The sequence below is a fragment of the Taurulus bubalis genome, assembly GCF_910589615.1.
Source record: "Taurulus bubalis genome assembly, chromosome: 13".
NCBI classification, from domain to species: Eukaryota; Metazoa; Chordata; class Actinopteri; order Perciformes; family Cottidae; genus Taurulus; species Taurulus bubalis.
The window spans coordinates 23,191,916-23,210,771 of NC_136601.1; the positions used below are offsets into that span (position 1 = coordinate 23,191,916).

General features: G+C 41.5%; 2 protein-coding genes across 2 annotated transcripts; one reads left to right on the top strand and one right to left on the bottom strand.

Annotated features, from left to right (window-relative positions):
- Nucleotides 1–356: 356 nt before the first annotated feature.
- Nucleotides 357–2,902, top strand: LOC306746026 (tectonic-1-like; the record flags this gene model as incomplete). Its single annotated transcript, XM_079228890.1, has 7 exons — nt 357–518; nt 648–773; nt 1,468–1,558; nt 1,741–1,876; nt 1,957–2,110; nt 2,498–2,629; nt 2,746–2,902. The coding sequence occupies 7 exons, from the start codon at nt 357–359 to the stop codon at nt 2,890–2,892; spliced, it is 948 nt and encodes a 315-aa protein (XP_079085016.1). The 3' UTR covers nt 2,893–2,902.
- Nucleotides 2,903–3,519: 617 nt separating this feature from the next.
- On the bottom strand, nt 3,520–6,724 carry hvcn1 (hydrogen voltage-gated channel 1). Its single transcript, XM_079229101.1, has 6 exons — nt 6,626–6,724; nt 5,746–5,971; nt 4,981–5,085; nt 4,656–4,887; nt 4,324–4,436; nt 3,520–3,658 (listed from the first exon to the last, which is right to left on the bottom strand). Exons 2-6 carry the CDS (start codon nt 5,917–5,919, stop codon nt 3,602–3,604), a joined length of 681 nt encoding a protein of 226 aa, XP_079085227.1. The 5' UTR covers nt 5,920–5,971; nt 6,626–6,724; the 3' UTR covers nt 3,520–3,601.
- Nucleotides 6,725–18,856: the final 12,132 nt, after the last annotated feature.

The window sequence follows — 18,856 nt, forward strand, 5'->3', positions numbered from 1 at the left end:
AACAAATTGTTAGTGTCTTAGATTTATCAAAGTTTTTCCCCGAGAATGAAAATCACCCCCGCCCCCCCCCACCCCCAACATTAAGAAGTCCTGCTCTAAACCAAAGTATTGGACACATTCACTTTTTGACCTGATGGTTGCACTAGAAGATGAAAAGTCCTGATTCTTATGTCTGTATAAAATGTCATGGCCATTCAGTTGAGTTGTTTAGTCTGGACCAAAGTGATGGAGCAACCGATCCATTGACTTTGTTATTCAGAGTAAAACCTCTGAAGACTGACGTTAATGAGAGCAGAGGCCAGAGGGTAAATCTGAAATAATATTTGGGTTAAATAATTGTTGATGAATGTTGAATAATGTGGTTGTTTGTGATGTTGCTGGAGCTTGTTCCTGTGGAGGTGGCTTCAGTCATCCTGCAGTCTGTCGATGGGACTCAGACAGAGCTGAAGGTCAGTGGAGGAGAAAATCTCAACCCTGTTCTTCTGAACACAACCTTCTGTGCTAATGTGGTGCTGAAGGTGAGTCGACTCCAACACACAATCTGTATTTTGAGATGTATATCTAAAGTTTTAGACATAATATTAAAACTCTTTCAAATGAAAAAAGTAATTGTCTGCTGGACAAATTAAACATTTTTCTCTCTTTAGGTTGCTTATGTGACTAAGTACAACCCAGCTGGTGAGATAGTGAATGTGACGGTGTCTTTGGTACTTGGATTTGTCCGTGAAGTAGCACTATCCCTGGAACAGGAGTTTCACATCACATTTGTCCAGGTTGGCATTGTATATGTGTCTTGGAGTGTTGTCCTCAAAAGGGTTGCTTTTTGGGGGGAAATCATAGGAGTGCCATGTTGCACTCAGAACCACCATTTTAAGTAGATACAGAATTTACTTTAAAAAAGGTTTAATAAAACAAGATCAGTATTAGTTTAAGGATGGCATAGCCAAAAGGAATGGATCAGGCCCTGGTACATTTGACAGGACTGCATTGTGAGGATAGCTTGAGCTTTCTATTGTATATGAGTTGTTGAAACTAATTGAAAAGTTTTCAGTTGACTCACAACTGCAACTTTATTTGTCCCCGAAAGTTGCCTTTTTTAATATAAGCTCTAAGCTACAGAGGGGACAAAGCTTGAGATATGACTGAACCTTCTAAAAAATCCGTTGCTGTGTCAACTGTGTATAGAGCAAAAATGTAAGTCGCTTTGGATAAAAGCGTCAGCTAAGTGAAATGTAATGTAAAAAATGGCTGACTTCCTGATGGGTTTTGGAGATACCTCGAATAATTATTATTTATGTTACATATACCTACTAAATTTCATACAGCTAGGTGAAACGCAATGTTAGTTATGTTAATACATCTTTTTCCCGTTGAAAGACGTAGCATAATAATAATAATAAACATTCCATCCAACTACATTGGTGCTCGGGCCCTAATAATGTACCGGAGCTTGTGTCTATTAAACAGGAGGATGGGGAGGAGGCGGCCGTCCACTACAGTGGAAATCCAGGTTATGTGGTTGGACTACCTCTTGTGTCTGGAACAAGAACAGCAGAATATCCTTTACCTGCCTGGATGCTTGATTTCCCTCACCTTGATTTCCAGACAGTATGAATTAGTGTGAACATTTTAGTTATATATTTTTGACAGCAGTAGTATGGATACTTTGCAACGTTTGAGACTGGGATGATGCTCTGATGTGCTACAAGGCCGATTTGTCCTTAGCAGTTGTCATCACAGGGATTGCTCGAAGCGTCGACCCTAGAGACACAGTATCTCTTCTCCATGGTGCTGAGGACCAGGACTGTCTGCAGGGACCACATCAGCGCTCCCCTGTCTTGTTCGGTCTGGACTCTGTGTCCGGCTGCATATTAAGGTAGGACATACAACACATCTGTTCACTGTGTTCAGGTACAGTGCTTCCTTGTGTCCTAATCCATGGTCTTGCCCCCGCAGACTGGAGGATGCTGCAAACTGCTCCCTAGTCCTTCAGGTGCTTTTGGATGTTCTGAGAGGACCAAACCATGCAACGTTTGTGGCATCTTTTGGAAACTCCCCGCTAGACTATCCATCGGACTGGGTACCAATTCAGAGCACCTTCAATACTGAGGTGAGCATTGTTTCAAAACAGAAAGGAGCCTCATCCTGAATCTGATTGGAGAAGTGTAAGTAAAATCAGAGCACATAATTCCGATACCCATCTTATGTCTACAATATAATTTCATAAAACATGTCACTGCAGTTTTATTTGTGACAGTTTGTGACTTTTTTTTCATTACATGGCACGTGGTATGTATGAATTTGCTAATATCTACTTTTTTTTAATAATTCATGGTTGTTTTTCTGTACAACTGTGACTTCAATCTATTCAATTGAAATTCAAGTTTCAGGTTGCAATATTGTATTTTGGCTGAGATAGAAAATTGATGAACAGAAAAAACATTTATGGGATCTGTGTTGTGAGGCCACAATCCAGTAGTTTGTTTGTGTTTTGCAGGAAGCACAGAGGTGCAGCATCCCACTTTTGCGTCACATAGAAATTGAATGGACTAAATATGGATCGTTGGTCAACCCTCAGGCTCAGATAGTGAGCATCAAAGAAGTAATCCAAACCAACACCACCAGTTTGGTAAGACTTGCTTTTTCATGAATACTGGCAGACACTTAACATTTAAAAAAACCCTGCAATGGCAGTAATGGCTGCAATCATTTATACTGTGTCCAACTCTCTTGGTTCTCCCTTAGGACGTCTTGTCTGGAGGAAGCAGCATCCTGTCAATCAGGAGCTCAGTGGCCTTCGTATCAGTTTCTGCTGCTGCTCTTCATGGTTACAGAGCCACGCCCACCGTCAACGCCAAACTGCCCTTTGACTTCTTCTTCCCTTTTGTTTGAACACAGAACACACATGGAACAAAGGAAGAAGAGTTCATGTGGACTCTTCTTTTTTGTCAGAGCTGTTCACAAGGACTCTACGTCCCCCTTTTTTCCCAACAGTACATGTGGACTCCTCTTCCACGTTGTCTCAACAGCCCATTTGAATTCCTCTCACTAGTATATGGTAATATTTACCATACACCCTTTTACGACAACAAGCACTGCTTGTATGATCGATGTGTTCCTGTATATTGTGTGAATGTAAATAGGATGTTTGGAAAAAAATAATACTTCAAACAAATGTTTTTTAATCAATGACATTACTTCATTTATTGGCATGTGGTTTTTACACAACATACATACGTTTCTTTTAACATCACTCAGCAGAAGTCATCAGTGTGAAGAATTTTTCCAATATTTACTATTAACTTAGGGCCATGACTTTGTAGCTTTATGGTGTGACATCCAATAGCATTGCACTATCTGACATTCATTAAACATACAGTATGCAGACCTCCATCGCTATAATGGGGAGAAATCTGGATATGGATCCACTGATACAGATATTCAAAAAAGATGGTTTCTCTTCAGGTGACTTGGAAACAGTTAAGGATCTGTCAACAAGTAAAAGGAATACTGAAATCAGCTCCAAAATAAAAGTTAATGGAGTGTATAGTTTGAATACAGTACAGAGAAGTGTTTGCTCCACAAGAGTTAGCTTGATGAGTTAGAAGACTATGCTGTTCTTCTTCAGGAGGGCTTGCAGTTTCTGGTTCTCTTGTTCCTAAGATGGATGGAGAGAAAAGTCAGTCTGTTGTTGGGCATCATTCTAAGCTTACACTCAGTTCAATTGTGCTAGCTTCAAAATACTTGTGCCCAGATTCCCCATAGGTTTTGTGCAGGTAAGACGCAATATGCACTGTCTGATTGTCTGACTACTCAATCAAGTCAAAAGGTGAGCTGACCCACCATCTCTAAGTTTGTAACTGTATGATACAAAGCCCCCCCCCCCCCCCCCCCCTCCCCCCCAGTTTTCCAGATGATCTTAATGTATCAGAATATCCTCTATCAGTTTTGGACTACCCAATCTGTTATTTGTGCTGTCTTAATATGAAAACGTGATTGAATAAGCCATTGAGATTTGGCTCACATGCAGGTTCATTAGAAAAAAGGCGCTAAACCGGAGCGTTTCAGACGGAGGGTGAATACAGGTATATTCAGACAATATAAGAAATATATTATTTTTTGCCATTAAAGCTTGGAAACATGTTCTAGTAGAAGCCCAAAATACAAGTATAAACCTGAAAATGAGCATATGTGCCATTTAATGTAATATACATATCTGCTCCTGTATGTGGATCATTAGAAAGCTCATTCAATTAACTTGTTTTAAGTAAAGCCAAGTAATCTTTCTGATCCAGTATGAAGCAGTTATAATGAATCAATCACCAGTTTATCACTCTGCTCCTGTAGCTCTGTGACTCTTTGAACGAGGTGGTCATAGCTCTCCTTCAGCTTGTGAATCTTCTGGTCTGCACGGGTTTTCACTGACACCATAATACCTGCAACACATTCAAACGCGGTCATTTTGGTGTGTACATTACTTTTCTCCTGTCCCAATACTTGTTTTAGAGGTGCTGGCTTCGCTACAACACAAACACACACAGTGACTCTTATCAAAGAGCTCCACCTCCCTGTGTCTTTCAGCAGAGACGAAGAGACTTATTGGATGCACCCCACCCTCTAACAAATGTCATTCAAAACAGGCAGGTGTTACTGACCATTGATAATTCTGGCCACCCTCCAGAGTCGCAGCAGGATGAGGAGACCCATTCCATCAAAGGCATCCTCATGGAATATGAACACAATGTCCAACACGAAGGAAACCACCACCACCGCGCCATCAAACACCTCAAACTTGTGTTGAAAGAACTCCAGGCGGTAAGCGAACAGCTTACCAACCAGCTCCACCATGAAGAATGTGAGAAGAGCCAAGCTCAAGTAGTGGAACACCTGCAAAAAATGTGTCAATAAATGGTATGATACAAAGGTCTTGATAAGAACTGTGAGTTTTACTTGGAGCAAGTGGACAAATCTGTGTCTCACCTCAGGAGCAAGGTGGCCATGTTCCAACTGGATCACAGACAGATCTATAAGCAGCTCTGACAGAACAAAGATGGCATCCAGGATTACCAGACACACCACCAACACCTGGAAGCAAAGTCAGTCAATCAGTGGGAGGTGCTTCTTTATACAGCGACTTAGAGGGGAACGCACCAATCTTACCCATCAAAGTGGGTTTCCAGATGCTGGGAGAACTATTGCATATGTGGTAATAAATGTAAAGTCTCCAGAGGGAGACACAAAAGACTGATAAATGTCCTCAAGTGAAAGATCTGTGTGGAGTTAGAAAGAAATGATCTTCTCAGACCTCTGCAGCTCATCTCTTCTGCAGACAGATGCTCCAGGCTACATTAGCCGCTCCTAGCATAATACAATTAATCTCTGACTAAAATGTCAGGAGTGGAGTAGCATTGTGGGTAATGTATGTGCAAAGTTTTGACAAGGATGATCATTTTCTAGTTATACTGTATAGATGAATACAGAATTATACTTGTTTTTGTTTTAACTGTCTGACATTCTAGTGAAATCCTAAAACAAGTACAAATGCTAAACATTTGTTGTTTCCGGTTTCTCATAAGTGACAAATGTCTTATATCCTTGTAAATGTAATATATCTGCGTTGTGGACAATGGTCCGTCAAAACATTGTCCCTATCTGTACCACCAAAGTGGAGAAACCATGCAACTGCTTTCACACTGATGGATCATTGCCTATAACAGATGCCCTGAGAAGACTAGAGTGGTATACCTGGAACCGATCTGAGCCGTAGAGCCTCCGCAGTGACTCCCTGAGGGTCAGCGTTGTTGGAAACTGGCCAGTGGCTGGACTCAGCTCCTCGCTGTTTGCGTGCAGCTCTTCCTCATCCCACTGGACCGGCTGCTCATCGCCCACGGTGGTGAAGTAGCCCAGGTACCGAGCCATGGCGGCAGGCTCAACACAAGGAGTGGACCAAAGCCCTACCTCAGCAGCTCACCTCGGAGGGCAGAAGGGAAGGGTGCGTTTCAATTCTAATGTATAGCAGACACTGTAGAGAACAGATTACACAGCGGTTTCTACATTTCTTTTATGCTGTATAAGCTGTAGGCTTCTTTAAAATGCCCCCCTCACCAGGACGAAAAAAGTAATCAGTTCAGTTCAGTTGAAGTGGAAGACATACTAATCCCACCATAAATGCAAACCGTGTGCCACCACACACATCGTCTACTCGACACTGTTAAATGAAGTCAGGACATGGGGATTATAGCTTTTCTGTACTCTAAAACACTTATCAATGAAGGTATGGAGGAAAGTTTGAGGTTACATTTTTTTGAAATTTAAAATAATAGCAGCCAGATCGGTAGCACTCATAAACATGAATATCATTTTCTACGTTTCCCACCAGATATAGCCGAGGTTAGAGCAGCAGTTCGTGTGGATTAACTCCTTTTCTGTTTCACCCAGCGACTGTTTAAGAGTCGCAGCTGTTGCACAGCAGGCTGGTCCTCGTGATGAAAACATCCGTTTTATTTGCCATCGCAGCGTACTGACTACTGACGTTGCGGGTTTCGCAAGAGGCAAATATTTAACGAATCAGAGCTGGCGTTGTTACTTTGTATAGTAGCCGCCATGTAGTATTTAAATAACTTACCTTTCGCCTCCACTTTGACGTTTAAAACATAATCTTCTTCAATCTCCTCAGAGCAAAACTCTGAGAACTTTGAGCAGAAAAACTCCACCTTCAACGCAAACCCGTCTGAGCAGAAACAGCTGCCAAGCTACGTTAAAATAGTTTTTAAACAAACTTCTATTTAATGTATGATACACTACTTGTATGACACTATATGTTTCCAGGATTGCCCCGCCTCCCAGCAGATCGACCAATAAAGTACCTCATGGCGTTTCTAAAATCGACGTTCCTCGACGTTCCACATGATTGATGTGTTAAGTTAAAAAGCCAATATTTAAATGGATCTATTTATTGGGGGGATTATTTTCTCTGCATCCAACATGTATCTTTTGAGCAAGCCTAAAGACCCAGTATATTAGACCCAGATTAAATACGGCTAAATTCAATTTTACATGTATCTAAAACACACACATTATAAAAGTGTTAAAGTTATGCTCTCAAAGTTAGCACATTTACAACCTCTTAATAACAAATTGTGTTCTCCAAACTACAATTCTAAATCTGCACTGATACATAAGGCCATTGTTGTGATCATACTGCCACCTACTGGCTTTAGAATTACTTAGACAAATATAGTATTATACCTCAACCAAAAACTTGCGCATCATAATTAGGAGGCTATTATGGCTGGTTAAAAATTGCTATGTTTCATAATTATTACTAACTAATGATGATTCGCACACACATTTAAATAAAATTACATTCAAATGTATATTCTTACGTAATTAATGCATGGACATTATAGCAGAGCTCCAATGATGGAGCTCTGCTATAATGTCCATGCATTAATTACGTAAGTGGTTTTAGTCTTCCTATTAATATAATAATATGAAGACTAAAACCACATTTTATATCCATCAGGTGTTCCAAAAGACACTGTAAGCAGTCGCGGCTGGCCAATAGAAGGCACCCACCTGAGTCAACAATTTTTTTTTTTTTTTAAAATAGGGAAAAAAATATAAAAATTATACAAATATTAATAAATTATACAAATTGTCAATATTTGTGTTTTTGAGCTATGTCATGTACCCAGTAACATTTGTAAAATCGGATATCTGCGCCAAATATATGCTTTTCCTGCTTGTCCTTCTGTGCTAGTGCACCTCTGAGCTGCTCACATGCACTTCTCTGGGGTCCACGTCGTGGGGCTCAAGCGATTCTGCCCACGGAAGACGGGTCTAATACGCAGTTTAGCCAATCACTGATTAAAGAAATAAATGAATGACATACAATTTATCCAATCAGCGCCCTAAAAACGACTTCCGGGAGGGCTATTCTCATCAAGTCCGAGGCTGCGCGTTCCTGTGTCTTTGATTTCTCAGGGCTGTGTCTTGCTCAAATCTCGCGTCTTCGCGTCTCTTGTTTTATCCCCGGCTTCTCTTGTCTCGCAAACTCGCCAACTCGTGCTTGTGCTACGCTACAGTAATGTGCAAGAGCGTTTTTAGTACATAACCCTCCAGAACGCGACCGCTGACACCATCGCTACAGCGCTGAAGGAGAGGCTGGGCGTCATACTAGCAAACAGACAAAAACACAAACTTATCGCCCAAACGTGCGACGGGGCCGCTGTAATGAGGGGAGCTACCGGCGGTGTGCAGCGTACGATATTGGACGGCTACTGGCGTAAGATACTGGACGTCTAAGATACTACGCACATCAGCTGAACCTCATCATGCAGCAGGCAACAGCACGCATCCCCAGGATCCACACTTTTTTTTCTGACCAGGGAGGATTCTCTGCCTTCTTCTCCAGGTCACCCAAGCGAACCACCGTGCTGGATCAGGTGGTGGCGCATAGACTTCCTCAAGCCTCCACAACACGGTGGAACTTCCACAGTCGCGCTGTAAACACTGTGTACGAGCACAAGGATGACCTCCTGAAGTGTTTCCAGACCATCAGAGACTCTGAGACCTTTGATCTGAACTGCCAGAGAGGCATCAGGCTTTGTGAGGATGCTTGAAGAGACTTTCTGTTTTTTTTCTGGCATTGTTCCACAAGATCATGCCACATGTGGACGTGCTCTTCAACAAGCTGCAGAAGAGGAACATCGACCTGGTCTTCATTAAAGGACTTGCCCAGAGGTTCACAGACAGCATTAACAAAATCAGGTAAATAACTATATTCTAACGGACTGAGTGACATGTAATGTTAACCTGTTATGTTTAAAGTGTTATTGTGTTTACAGGAAGACGTTGTTCTAGATAAGAACACTGTTTATTGTAATTACTGGAGAGACAGCGAGTGCGATCACTGGCAGCGGCGAACGTGTGGCAGGCGTCAGGACAGCGGCGACTCAGCGGCGAGTTAGTGGCAGGCGCCGCTCAAGTGCCAGCACTCGTCAAAAGCTGACAAGCTGAGTGGGTGGAGCCAAATTTCCAACAGGTCATCTGCCGTAAATCAGTTTTAGGATCATAGAATGGAGGAGCTGCGGGTTTTTTTCTTTTGTCAATCCTAAGTGTACAGATAGATAGATTATTTCATTTTGTTTAACCTTACACCACTTGGGGCGTAGGGCTGTTGTCAATTTGGCAAAAGGTAAATTTAATCAGGAGGATCAGTAGGACAGCTATTGCTGTAATGGCAAGAGCAAACAGTTTTTGAATGTGTGATAACTCATGATAACCTGTGATAATAAACATTATGATTTATTTTTAGTCTACGGTTTAGTAAAAGAAGGAGAAGTTGTTCGGACACGTGTTCAAGAAATCCCTGTCCCGTTCTCTGGTGTCTCTTTTGATCTGTTGATACATATTCCATTGCACCATGACACCATAGCATCAAATCAGCAATGTTGAATCTACTTGTATCCAATTCATCTTACATGCTTAGTGACAGAACAACACAGGATACCACACGACAGGATAAGACAAGACGAAGTCTTGACACGAACCATCGACACGACCACGGTCAAAACCTGTTTGCTTCCCGTCCACACACTTTTTTTATATGTTGTTCTACTAACTATGTCATAATCACACGATCTTCAGTGATGACTTGCATAGCAGGACACCTACTTTTATGTAGCACAATTAAGTAGGAAATGACATTTGGCACGCAGGCTATTTATGTAGGGTACAATAGATGTCATGTGTACAGAATGAACAATTCTGTACATTCAATGAATATGACAGAAATGATTAATATAATGATTAGTAGGCATGATGAAAAAGTTACAACTACCAAAAATACCAGCAGCAGTGGCTATAGTAGAATAATAATGATAATAGAAACAGTACGTGTATTTCCAATGCTAATAGTAATAAATAACAAGTAATAATAATAATGTTAATAGCAGTAGGTGTTGGCCCGGACCAGGATCCAGATATAACCACGGTCCATGTAAACCATGGCTGCAGTTGTCTGACAACTACTGGCACTTCTCTGAGCGCTGTCACTCCAAGAGAGGTGTGCATGTTCAGGTTTACCTGGTGGAAAGATTATTCCAGTGTTTAGCTTAGACCAACAGTGCCATCTCCTCAAAGTAGTCTCATAATGGTTGTATAACAGTATGACATGACATGGTAAAATATATATATATTTTTTTTTATTAAAAGGTGGGTACATTATACATATTATGGTATATAAGTGTAATCTATTATGAAGTGATTATTTATTTAACACATATAAAAAAAAACTATCTATTTATTTATACCAAAAACCAGCAGCCCCGCCATTCTATGATCATAAAACTGATTTACGGCAGCTGACCTGTTGAAAATGTGGCTCCACCCACTCAGCTTGTCAGCTTCCCGGTGAGTGACGCTCGCTTGCCGCTGTTGAACGGTGACACGCTGCAGACACGTCGCAAACTCGACACGCCGAAGACACGTCGCAGTCACCGGCGAGTCGGCGCAGACTCGGCGCAGACTCGGCGGCTGGCCGACGCCTGCCGCACGATTGCCACTGGGTTCCGGTGCCACAAGGAGGTGCTCGGCCTTACTGAATTACTGGGTTCAGGAGATCAGTGAATGTCTCATGGGCTTTGTAGCTTGTAGCTCACTCTTCGTAGCTACCTATGCTGTGATCGGCAGAGCGAGTGAGGTGGGATGTTGTTGTTACGAGCCTGTGGAGAGGAGGCTATGCCCGGGAGCAGATAGTGAAGCATGTTACGAGGTTTTGACTGTTGTGTTGGTGTAGTCTACGGCAGGGGCTCTTAACCTTTTTGACCTCGGGGCCCAACTTTTCAAGTACAAAGTGCCCCGGGGCCCATTCAAATATTAACACTGTATTGGTTTATTAACTAATTGTTCTCACTCTTGGTTTGACTTGTATTCAAAGACTAAATCAAATCTACCTACAGTTTAACAAGCAAAAACCGTGTCAAATAATTGACGTGATACAATGTGATCATCACACATACATTTATTGATCATGTGTAAACCTGCACAGACAACAAGTCATGGAACAAATCAAGCTAATGTAGCCGAGGGTTTGTCTTGCACCTTCACTGATCAATAATAATAACACAATGGTCCATTAGTTGGCATAATAAGACGGCAACCACTTTATTCTTGACTCGCTTCTCACTCCCACAAAACCTTCTCTCCCTCCTTCCGTTTTCCCCTTCAGAATAAAAGCCCGTACACAATATAATAGCTTACATATCTCCCATCCTCCTGAAAGAAACGTCCCTGTTTCTAAACACTCCAAATGCAAGAAGAAAAAAACTTCCCCAAACTTAGTAACAACTTCTCTTAATACCCAAAGTTGTCCAGTAAAGATTATACATGTCCCCATCACCAAACTGCACAGCCTCCAGTAAGTATCCCACCTCTGCCACCAATGTAGCTGAGGGTTTGTCTTGCGCCTTCACTGATCAATAATAATAACAACACGATGGTCCGTTAGTTGGCATAAGACGGCAACCACTTTATTCTTGACTCGCTTCTCACTCCCACAAAACCTTCTCTCCCTCCTTCCGTTTTCCCCTTCAGAATAAAAGCCCGTACACAATATAGTAGCTTACACTAATACAATAACTCATTTAAAGGCTCAACTCAGGCATATTAACACAAAAATAACTAATCATTCTCAAAAAACTTTTATAAACTTTTATAAATATGTGGTAATAAAATAAATAAACTGCACAATTGTTAGGAACGTACTGTTTTTAGGATTAATTGTATTATTGAACAACTACGGTGCTCTCGGTCAATCCAAAATGTTAATAAACCTGAAATCTCAACATTTAAAAGTGAGGGTTTTACTTTCTTTGGAAATATCTGTGTTTAATTATTGGGCAACTATTAGTGTGCAGGCAAGTGTGTACACTTCAAAATAAAAAATTTCAAATTAAATAAACTGTAAATAACATTTAAATAAAGTGCACATTAAAATATAGCCTTATGATGTGAATGATATGCTTCAGCAGTCTTCACGTTTGCAGAACCAGAAGTTGCTCTTCATATCTGTGACAGCTGGCTTTCACAGCACATTTGGAGTTGCCAGTCAGTGACAGACAGACCTTATCTGCATCTGGACATTGTCCTTTCTCTTGAAAAATCCCACCGGTTTTCTCACGAGCGTTGGATGTTTGGTCTCTAGATATCGCTTTAGCTGTGACTCCTTCAGTGCTGCGTTAACGAGGCTAGCGTTAGCCCTCACTCCACACAGGCTCAGGGCTCCTCCTCGTTCCCTCTGTTCACAAAGCTCTACTTCGTGAAGTCAGGATTATACTTGCACAAATATTTAGACGTTTGGGGGGTTGTTCAGCAGCACTTCAGTCTTCATGTTTTCGTTTTAAATACTTCTCTATAACCTTTGCTGCTAGCTAGCTGCTGGCACAGTTTCTTCTTCTGCATATTCAGAGCTTTTTAAACAACTGACTGACTCATTACCACCACCAAGTGGTGGGAAGCTGTATTGTAGCTGAGCGTCTCATGGACAACTCATTTCTCTGGTGTCTTCAATTCATTACCTATGCGGCCCACAGGTGAAAACGGAAAGTTTTTGGTGGCCCTCTAGGTGGCGCTCGCGGCCCAATGGGGGGCCGCGGCCCTATGGTTAAGAATCACTGGTCTACGGCCCACAGTAGCCTGTTCTGTTGATACCGAATAAACACACAATAAGCAAGCTAACGTCTCGTAGCTTTCCTGACCCAGGATTGGAGATTGGAGTGGGACACGGAAGAAAACTGAGGTCGTGATCATCTCAGCAATAGAAGATCTTTAACGTGTTGAGTCTTGGCCAATCAGCGTTAAGATGTCTTCATTTCCCTCCCACCAGTATTTTTATGGCAAGCTAGTCCACTTGCTAACACGTTAGCTAACGTTGTTGGAGAGACAGCGAGTGAGATTACTGGCAGCGGAGAGTCCGTGGCAGCGTGTGACGTCAGACAGGAGAGCGGCGAGTCAGCGGCACTGCAGTTCTACAATAACACCAATAGTCTCCAATAACACACACAAAAAGTCTCTAGCTTTGTCGCTAGTCGCTTTTCACAAAAAAAGTCGCCAGATATAGCGAGAAAGTCTCCAAGTTGGCAACACACAGAGAGAGGTGTGCATGTTCAGGTTTACCTGGTGGAAACATTATTCAGTGTTCTAGACTAACGGTGACGTCTCCTCAAAGTAAAGTGGTATAACAGTATGACATAATATGGTCAAATAAAAAGGCTGGTACATTACCATCTACCCGCATTACCTCTGCTGACATATTGGGCACCCCTGATGTAGTGCATTGAAATGCCGAATGAAAATTACCGAATGCTCTGAATCTTTTCATTACAAACATGCGTCGACTACCAAAATACGCGTAGACGATTTTTCAACGATTTTTCTCGACTAATCGTTGCAGCCCTACCCATGTCATCCTTGTCTAAACCGGTCCAGGTCTTCAAGGAGTCATAAATTAAAATTTCTTTTTTGGAGAAATCCAGAACCTTTTAAACAATAATGTCAAGATGTAATTCAACATATTTGTGGTTTATTATGTGTTGTGCTGTTTAACATGATATAAAAAGCACTTCTTTGACTAAATCAATTATTTAAGCACATGAGGTTGCAACAATCTCTTTACTCTATAACATTATTCATCTGTTCTTATAAGTCATACAATCTCTTCAATGTTAACGGTTATGTTTCTAAACAGTCAATGCATTGTAATAGCTGATGCATACCCATAGAATGAAGTGGTTGCCAGTTTCTTTGCTGATATGACCCACAATTCTCGGCAGAAAGATCATTTCAGCATCCTGTTCTTGAATAGATAATTATAATTTGAATCCGTCACTGACAAATGTCTCCTGAATCATTTAATTTTTAAATTTTCTTTTTGTCCACATGGCGGAGTCCGATGCGAAATGTGGTGGTTCAGTCGCTGTTTGCTGAACTACAAAATAGTGTAAATTGTTTAATTACAAATTGAATTTTCTAAATCACAGCATTGTAATATATCACATAGTCAAGCTTTAAAGCCATTTTTTCAACTTGAACAGTGTAACACATGTATAAATTGAAGGTTGCAGCATGAACAATTGGAGACTGATCGATTGAAGCGTTTGTCAGAAATTCTGTAGATGTTACCATGATGTACAGAAATATATAACAGAAGAATTCAACAGAAAAATGTTTTGCATTTGTTAAGCATGGCTAACATGCACCTCCCCCTCTTTCACAGCACTCGGCTCCCCTTCACACCATGGCTAATATGTAGGGGTGGGAATCACCAGAGGTCCCACGATTCAATTTTATCACGATACTTGGGTCCCGATTCGATACTATCACGATTCTGCGATATATTGCGATTTTATTACCTTTTTTTTTTTTCACCGCAAATTGTCCCCAAAGGAAAACTTTGTCAACATATTGTATCTAAGAAGATACCATTTTCAGTCTGTTCATATCACTTCAATCATTTTTATTGCCGCAAAATGTGATTGTCAAGCAGACAAACTGACCAACACTTTCATAAATGTTGCACCTGACAAACTGAACTGCTTGTGTTACAGTCTGCATAGTCGCGTCATTCGAGCTGGACGCGCCAGAGATGGGGCGGGGCTTATCTCTGCAAAGAGCTTCCATTTCTGCCGTCCACCATGAAAATAACTACTATTTCTGCGTTATACTTGTTGTGGAAATCCCAAAGAGGTCGGAGCATCAAACGCCGTCGTGTCTGGGTTCATAATATTACTTCTCCAGGAACTGCGTCGGGATGACGGTGTTACGGACTAACAGGCGGCCGTGTTAACTGGGGACTTTCGGCCGGAAGTCACCAGTTAACACGGCCGCCTGTTAATCCGTAACACCGGCCGCTTCCAGTGCTACGAGAGCACCAGCAGCCAGTTTGATTCATGCTTGAGTTAACGTCTTTGACCAGCCGACTTTGTCCTGTCCGCCGTGCAACAGCTGTGCAGCAGCGCCGCTACGAGTGACTGGAAGTCCAGACGTTTGATTTACACGCGGACGGCGCATTTCTCATTTCTTTCTCCGTTGCCTCCCATAATTGATTACATAAACAAAAGATCGATATTTGTTTGGCTTCCGTGTGATACAATATCGCCACGCAAACAATCGCGATACTATGCTGAATCGTTTTTTTTCCCCCACCCCTACTAACATGCACCTCCCCTTCACACCTCTCATACTCAGCATTCTGCAACCCACTCCAACACCTCACAGCACCCCACCCCCCAGCGTGTCCCTTAACCAGGTGAGGAAGGAACTGAGGAGGATCAAGGTGAGGAAGGCCACGGGTCCAGACGGCATCAGCTCAAGGCTTCTCAAATTCTGCGCAGACCAGCTGTGCGGGATAGCGGAGCACATCTTCAACTTGAGCTTGAGACTGGGGACAGTACCACAACTATGGAAGACGTCCTGCATGGTACCGGTAACAAAGAGGGGGTTGGGGGGCACAGTTGGGCCGCGCGGTTTAAATAGCACTCCACAATGAGAAGAAAAGAGGTTTTGAGTAGAATATTCTAAAAAACAAAGCTTTATTTCAAGAAAACACAGTGCTCAACACTGTCCAATAACAACTATCAACAAACTAACTTTGGGCATGAGAGGTTCAGAGCAGAATGGTTTAAGAAACATTGGGTTGGGTTTCAGAGGTTTACAGAATAAAAGAGGTGCCCACACCCTCACATGAAAGAGGTTTAGAGCAGAATAGATTCAGAGAGAGAGACATCACATTTTACATTGGGTGTTTGACAAAGTAGGCCCCACTACTTGTAAATACATTTAAACTGGGGGCCCTGCAGTAAGGTGGCACTGGTGAGGTGGTCTTTGAAGGCAAAGCGTCCCCTGGTGTGTCCAAGTATGGTGTCACCAACCTACAGATAAATATATAGAGAGAGACAGACAGATAAGTTGTGGGGAAACTACAAACAGGCTTCATACTACAGACAAAAGCCAACAGAGTTGACAAAAAACTATGTGTTGTGTGTCTTGATGGCTCATCAACATAGACAAAAGGCCAGGAGCCACCTTGATGCGCTAGCCTGGAGCTATCACACACACACACACACACACACACACACACACACACACACACACACACACAAAAATGACTTTAAACATCAAAAACTCTTTTAAAAATGTTAAACCTGAATTTTCTCTCCCCATGGGGAATAGACAGGTTCTGTCTATTGTTATACATTGAACATCACTGTGAGGCCCTCTACAGTTCATGACAATCATTGAATCTACCTATATTGGTTGAAACTTTATTATGAGATTACATTAACACTAAATTTCATAATCTTTTTTTAAAACAGACCATATCTGATTTTAAAATATAATTGTTGAGCAAACAACACTACAAGAAAACACTTAGACAAAAGAGGAGACAAATTAAGCTCATACTTGAACAAAGCTTTTATTCAGAACATCGATTTAAAGCACTACGTACACTGTGTGCCAAAGAGTTTTAAACATGCCATAACAACAGTTACAAAAAACTGCAAAGAACATCAAATGTATGAAACATGTATGAACAAGTGCAATGTCTTTTTTTGTAAATTATTTTTGCACTTTCACGCTGAATGGCAGTGATGTGATTTTTCACGTAAAACTTAACTGCGGTCCAGCTTCTATTTCTAAGAGCTTTTGGTGAAGCCTTAATACAGGTGACAGTCAGATTTTCCTGCTACTTTACTGGATTTGATGAAGGACACCAGTGTCTTCTCCACAGCATTAACCTCTTTGAGTGACCAAGTCCTCTTCTTTGAGGTTTCGATAAAAGACAAAAAGAAAGCAAAAGACAATCAGGGGTGTACGCAATATTTACAGAGATCTTATCTCGTACTGAAAACCCTGATGTAACCTGCAGATTGTCAGTAACCAGATTAATTTCCCACCCGTTAAAATATATATCATATCGTTTTGATGTGGATTAAGCCTAAACATTTTCCTGTATAGAGCTGCTGTCATTTTAAGAGCAGCCTGCCGTCTTTTCAGAGTTTATGAACAGACTGCACATCACTCGAGTTGACTGATTTCATAGAGCTTCAATTGTTCAGAAGTGGGAATTGTCATACTTACAAGGTCAGCGGCTGCTGTGTCGACTCAGGTGGCGGACTAAAACGGCTGCTGTGTCGACTTTAATATATGCAAATAGGTCTCACTTCAGTTGACCAAGGTGTATTTATTCTCCTGTTAAAAACAGTAGGTCTAGTAATAAGACTTTCACAAGATTTTCACAGCTGCACATAACATAATCAACAGCTCAGCATTAACCTGCTCACCTCAAAAGCTGCGCAATTTGTTCATAAAATCTAGCAGCTACGTACTATTTAAAACTACTAATTTGAATAATAAATAATTAACATTAACTTAAATCCAAAAGGAAATGTGCCTGTTCTTGGCTGCAAATAACCATATATGGTAGACAGGAGAGAAATCTGACTTATGGGCCAAAGCAGATTATATCAGGGTTTTAGCGCCTCAGTGGGCAACCCTGTCTCCTAAAAATTAAGTTCCCCCAGAACTAATATACATTCTCAATTACCTTTGACCAGAAACGTATCTCCTCCCTGATTATGTTTGTGTTTGACGTATTACAAATACGTTTATAATCATGTGTTTGTGTTATTGTTTTCTTGCTTTATTTAAGCATATTTTAATTTCTAAACTCTAAAAAAAAAAAAAGGATTCCCTCAGTAGCGGCAAGCGAAGAGGGGCGGGGTGAGGCCGGTAACGGAGCCGGTCTGAAGACTGCTTGCTCGATGTTGTGAGGCCGGTAACAGCCCCCGGTCGCACCGGGGCTCGGTCTTCAGACCGCTTGGCCTCTGCCGTCAGGCCGGCGGTAACAGCCTCTGTAGAGTTTAGAAATTAAAATATGCTTAAATAAACCAAGAAAACAATAACAAACACGCGACTTTAAACGTATTTGTAATACGTCAAACACAAATATAAAAAACAATAAAACAAAATACTTGTATAATCAACATGCGTGTTTAATCAACATACGTGTTTAATCAACGTATTTGTAATACGTCAAACACAAACATATTGGCCGTTTCTCAATATGCGTTCTTCTCTGTACTTGTGGACTCGTGAAACGTCATCAGTCGCGGCCCAAGTACTGTTCCAATTCAAAAGTCCGCTTCTCGCCAAGAACGGTGAAAATGCCCGGATGTGACTTGATCCGCCCATTTTACCAGGGATGCATCAGAGCAGACTTGAGCGTACTTGAGAGAGCCAATATCCCAGAATGCATTTCGGACCAGCAAACGGAACAATGGCGGATGAGAAAACTCATAACTGAAAGTTGACATTCTCTGAATACTACTGAATACTGAGTCACAAAATTTAATTTTAGGATGTTTTCAGGCGAGAAGTTAGTTCTGTGGTCGCTTTCTCAAGAATCGGCCGACTTAAAAAGATACGCCGACGAGTTGAGGTCCTGCTCGCGGGACCGTGAGCCCCGCAGCACCGGGCCGTCAGCGCTCTGCTGCCCGCCGAGAGCAGCCTGATCTCAGCAGGACTTTTTTAAATGATCCGCTGTCTCCGATGTCTCCGTATCGATTAAACATGAGATATAATTCTGTTTCGAGGATTTAACAAGCAATCCTTATTATTTATTCAGACATATTAAATCAGTTTGACTAAGGGAAAGGTTAACTTAAGATTTTAATTTAACTTTTACTTTGAACTACAGCGGTGTCTTATTACTTTTGACCGAATTGTTTGCAATTATGTGTGTGTATATGTGTATATATATATATATATATATATATATATATATATATATATA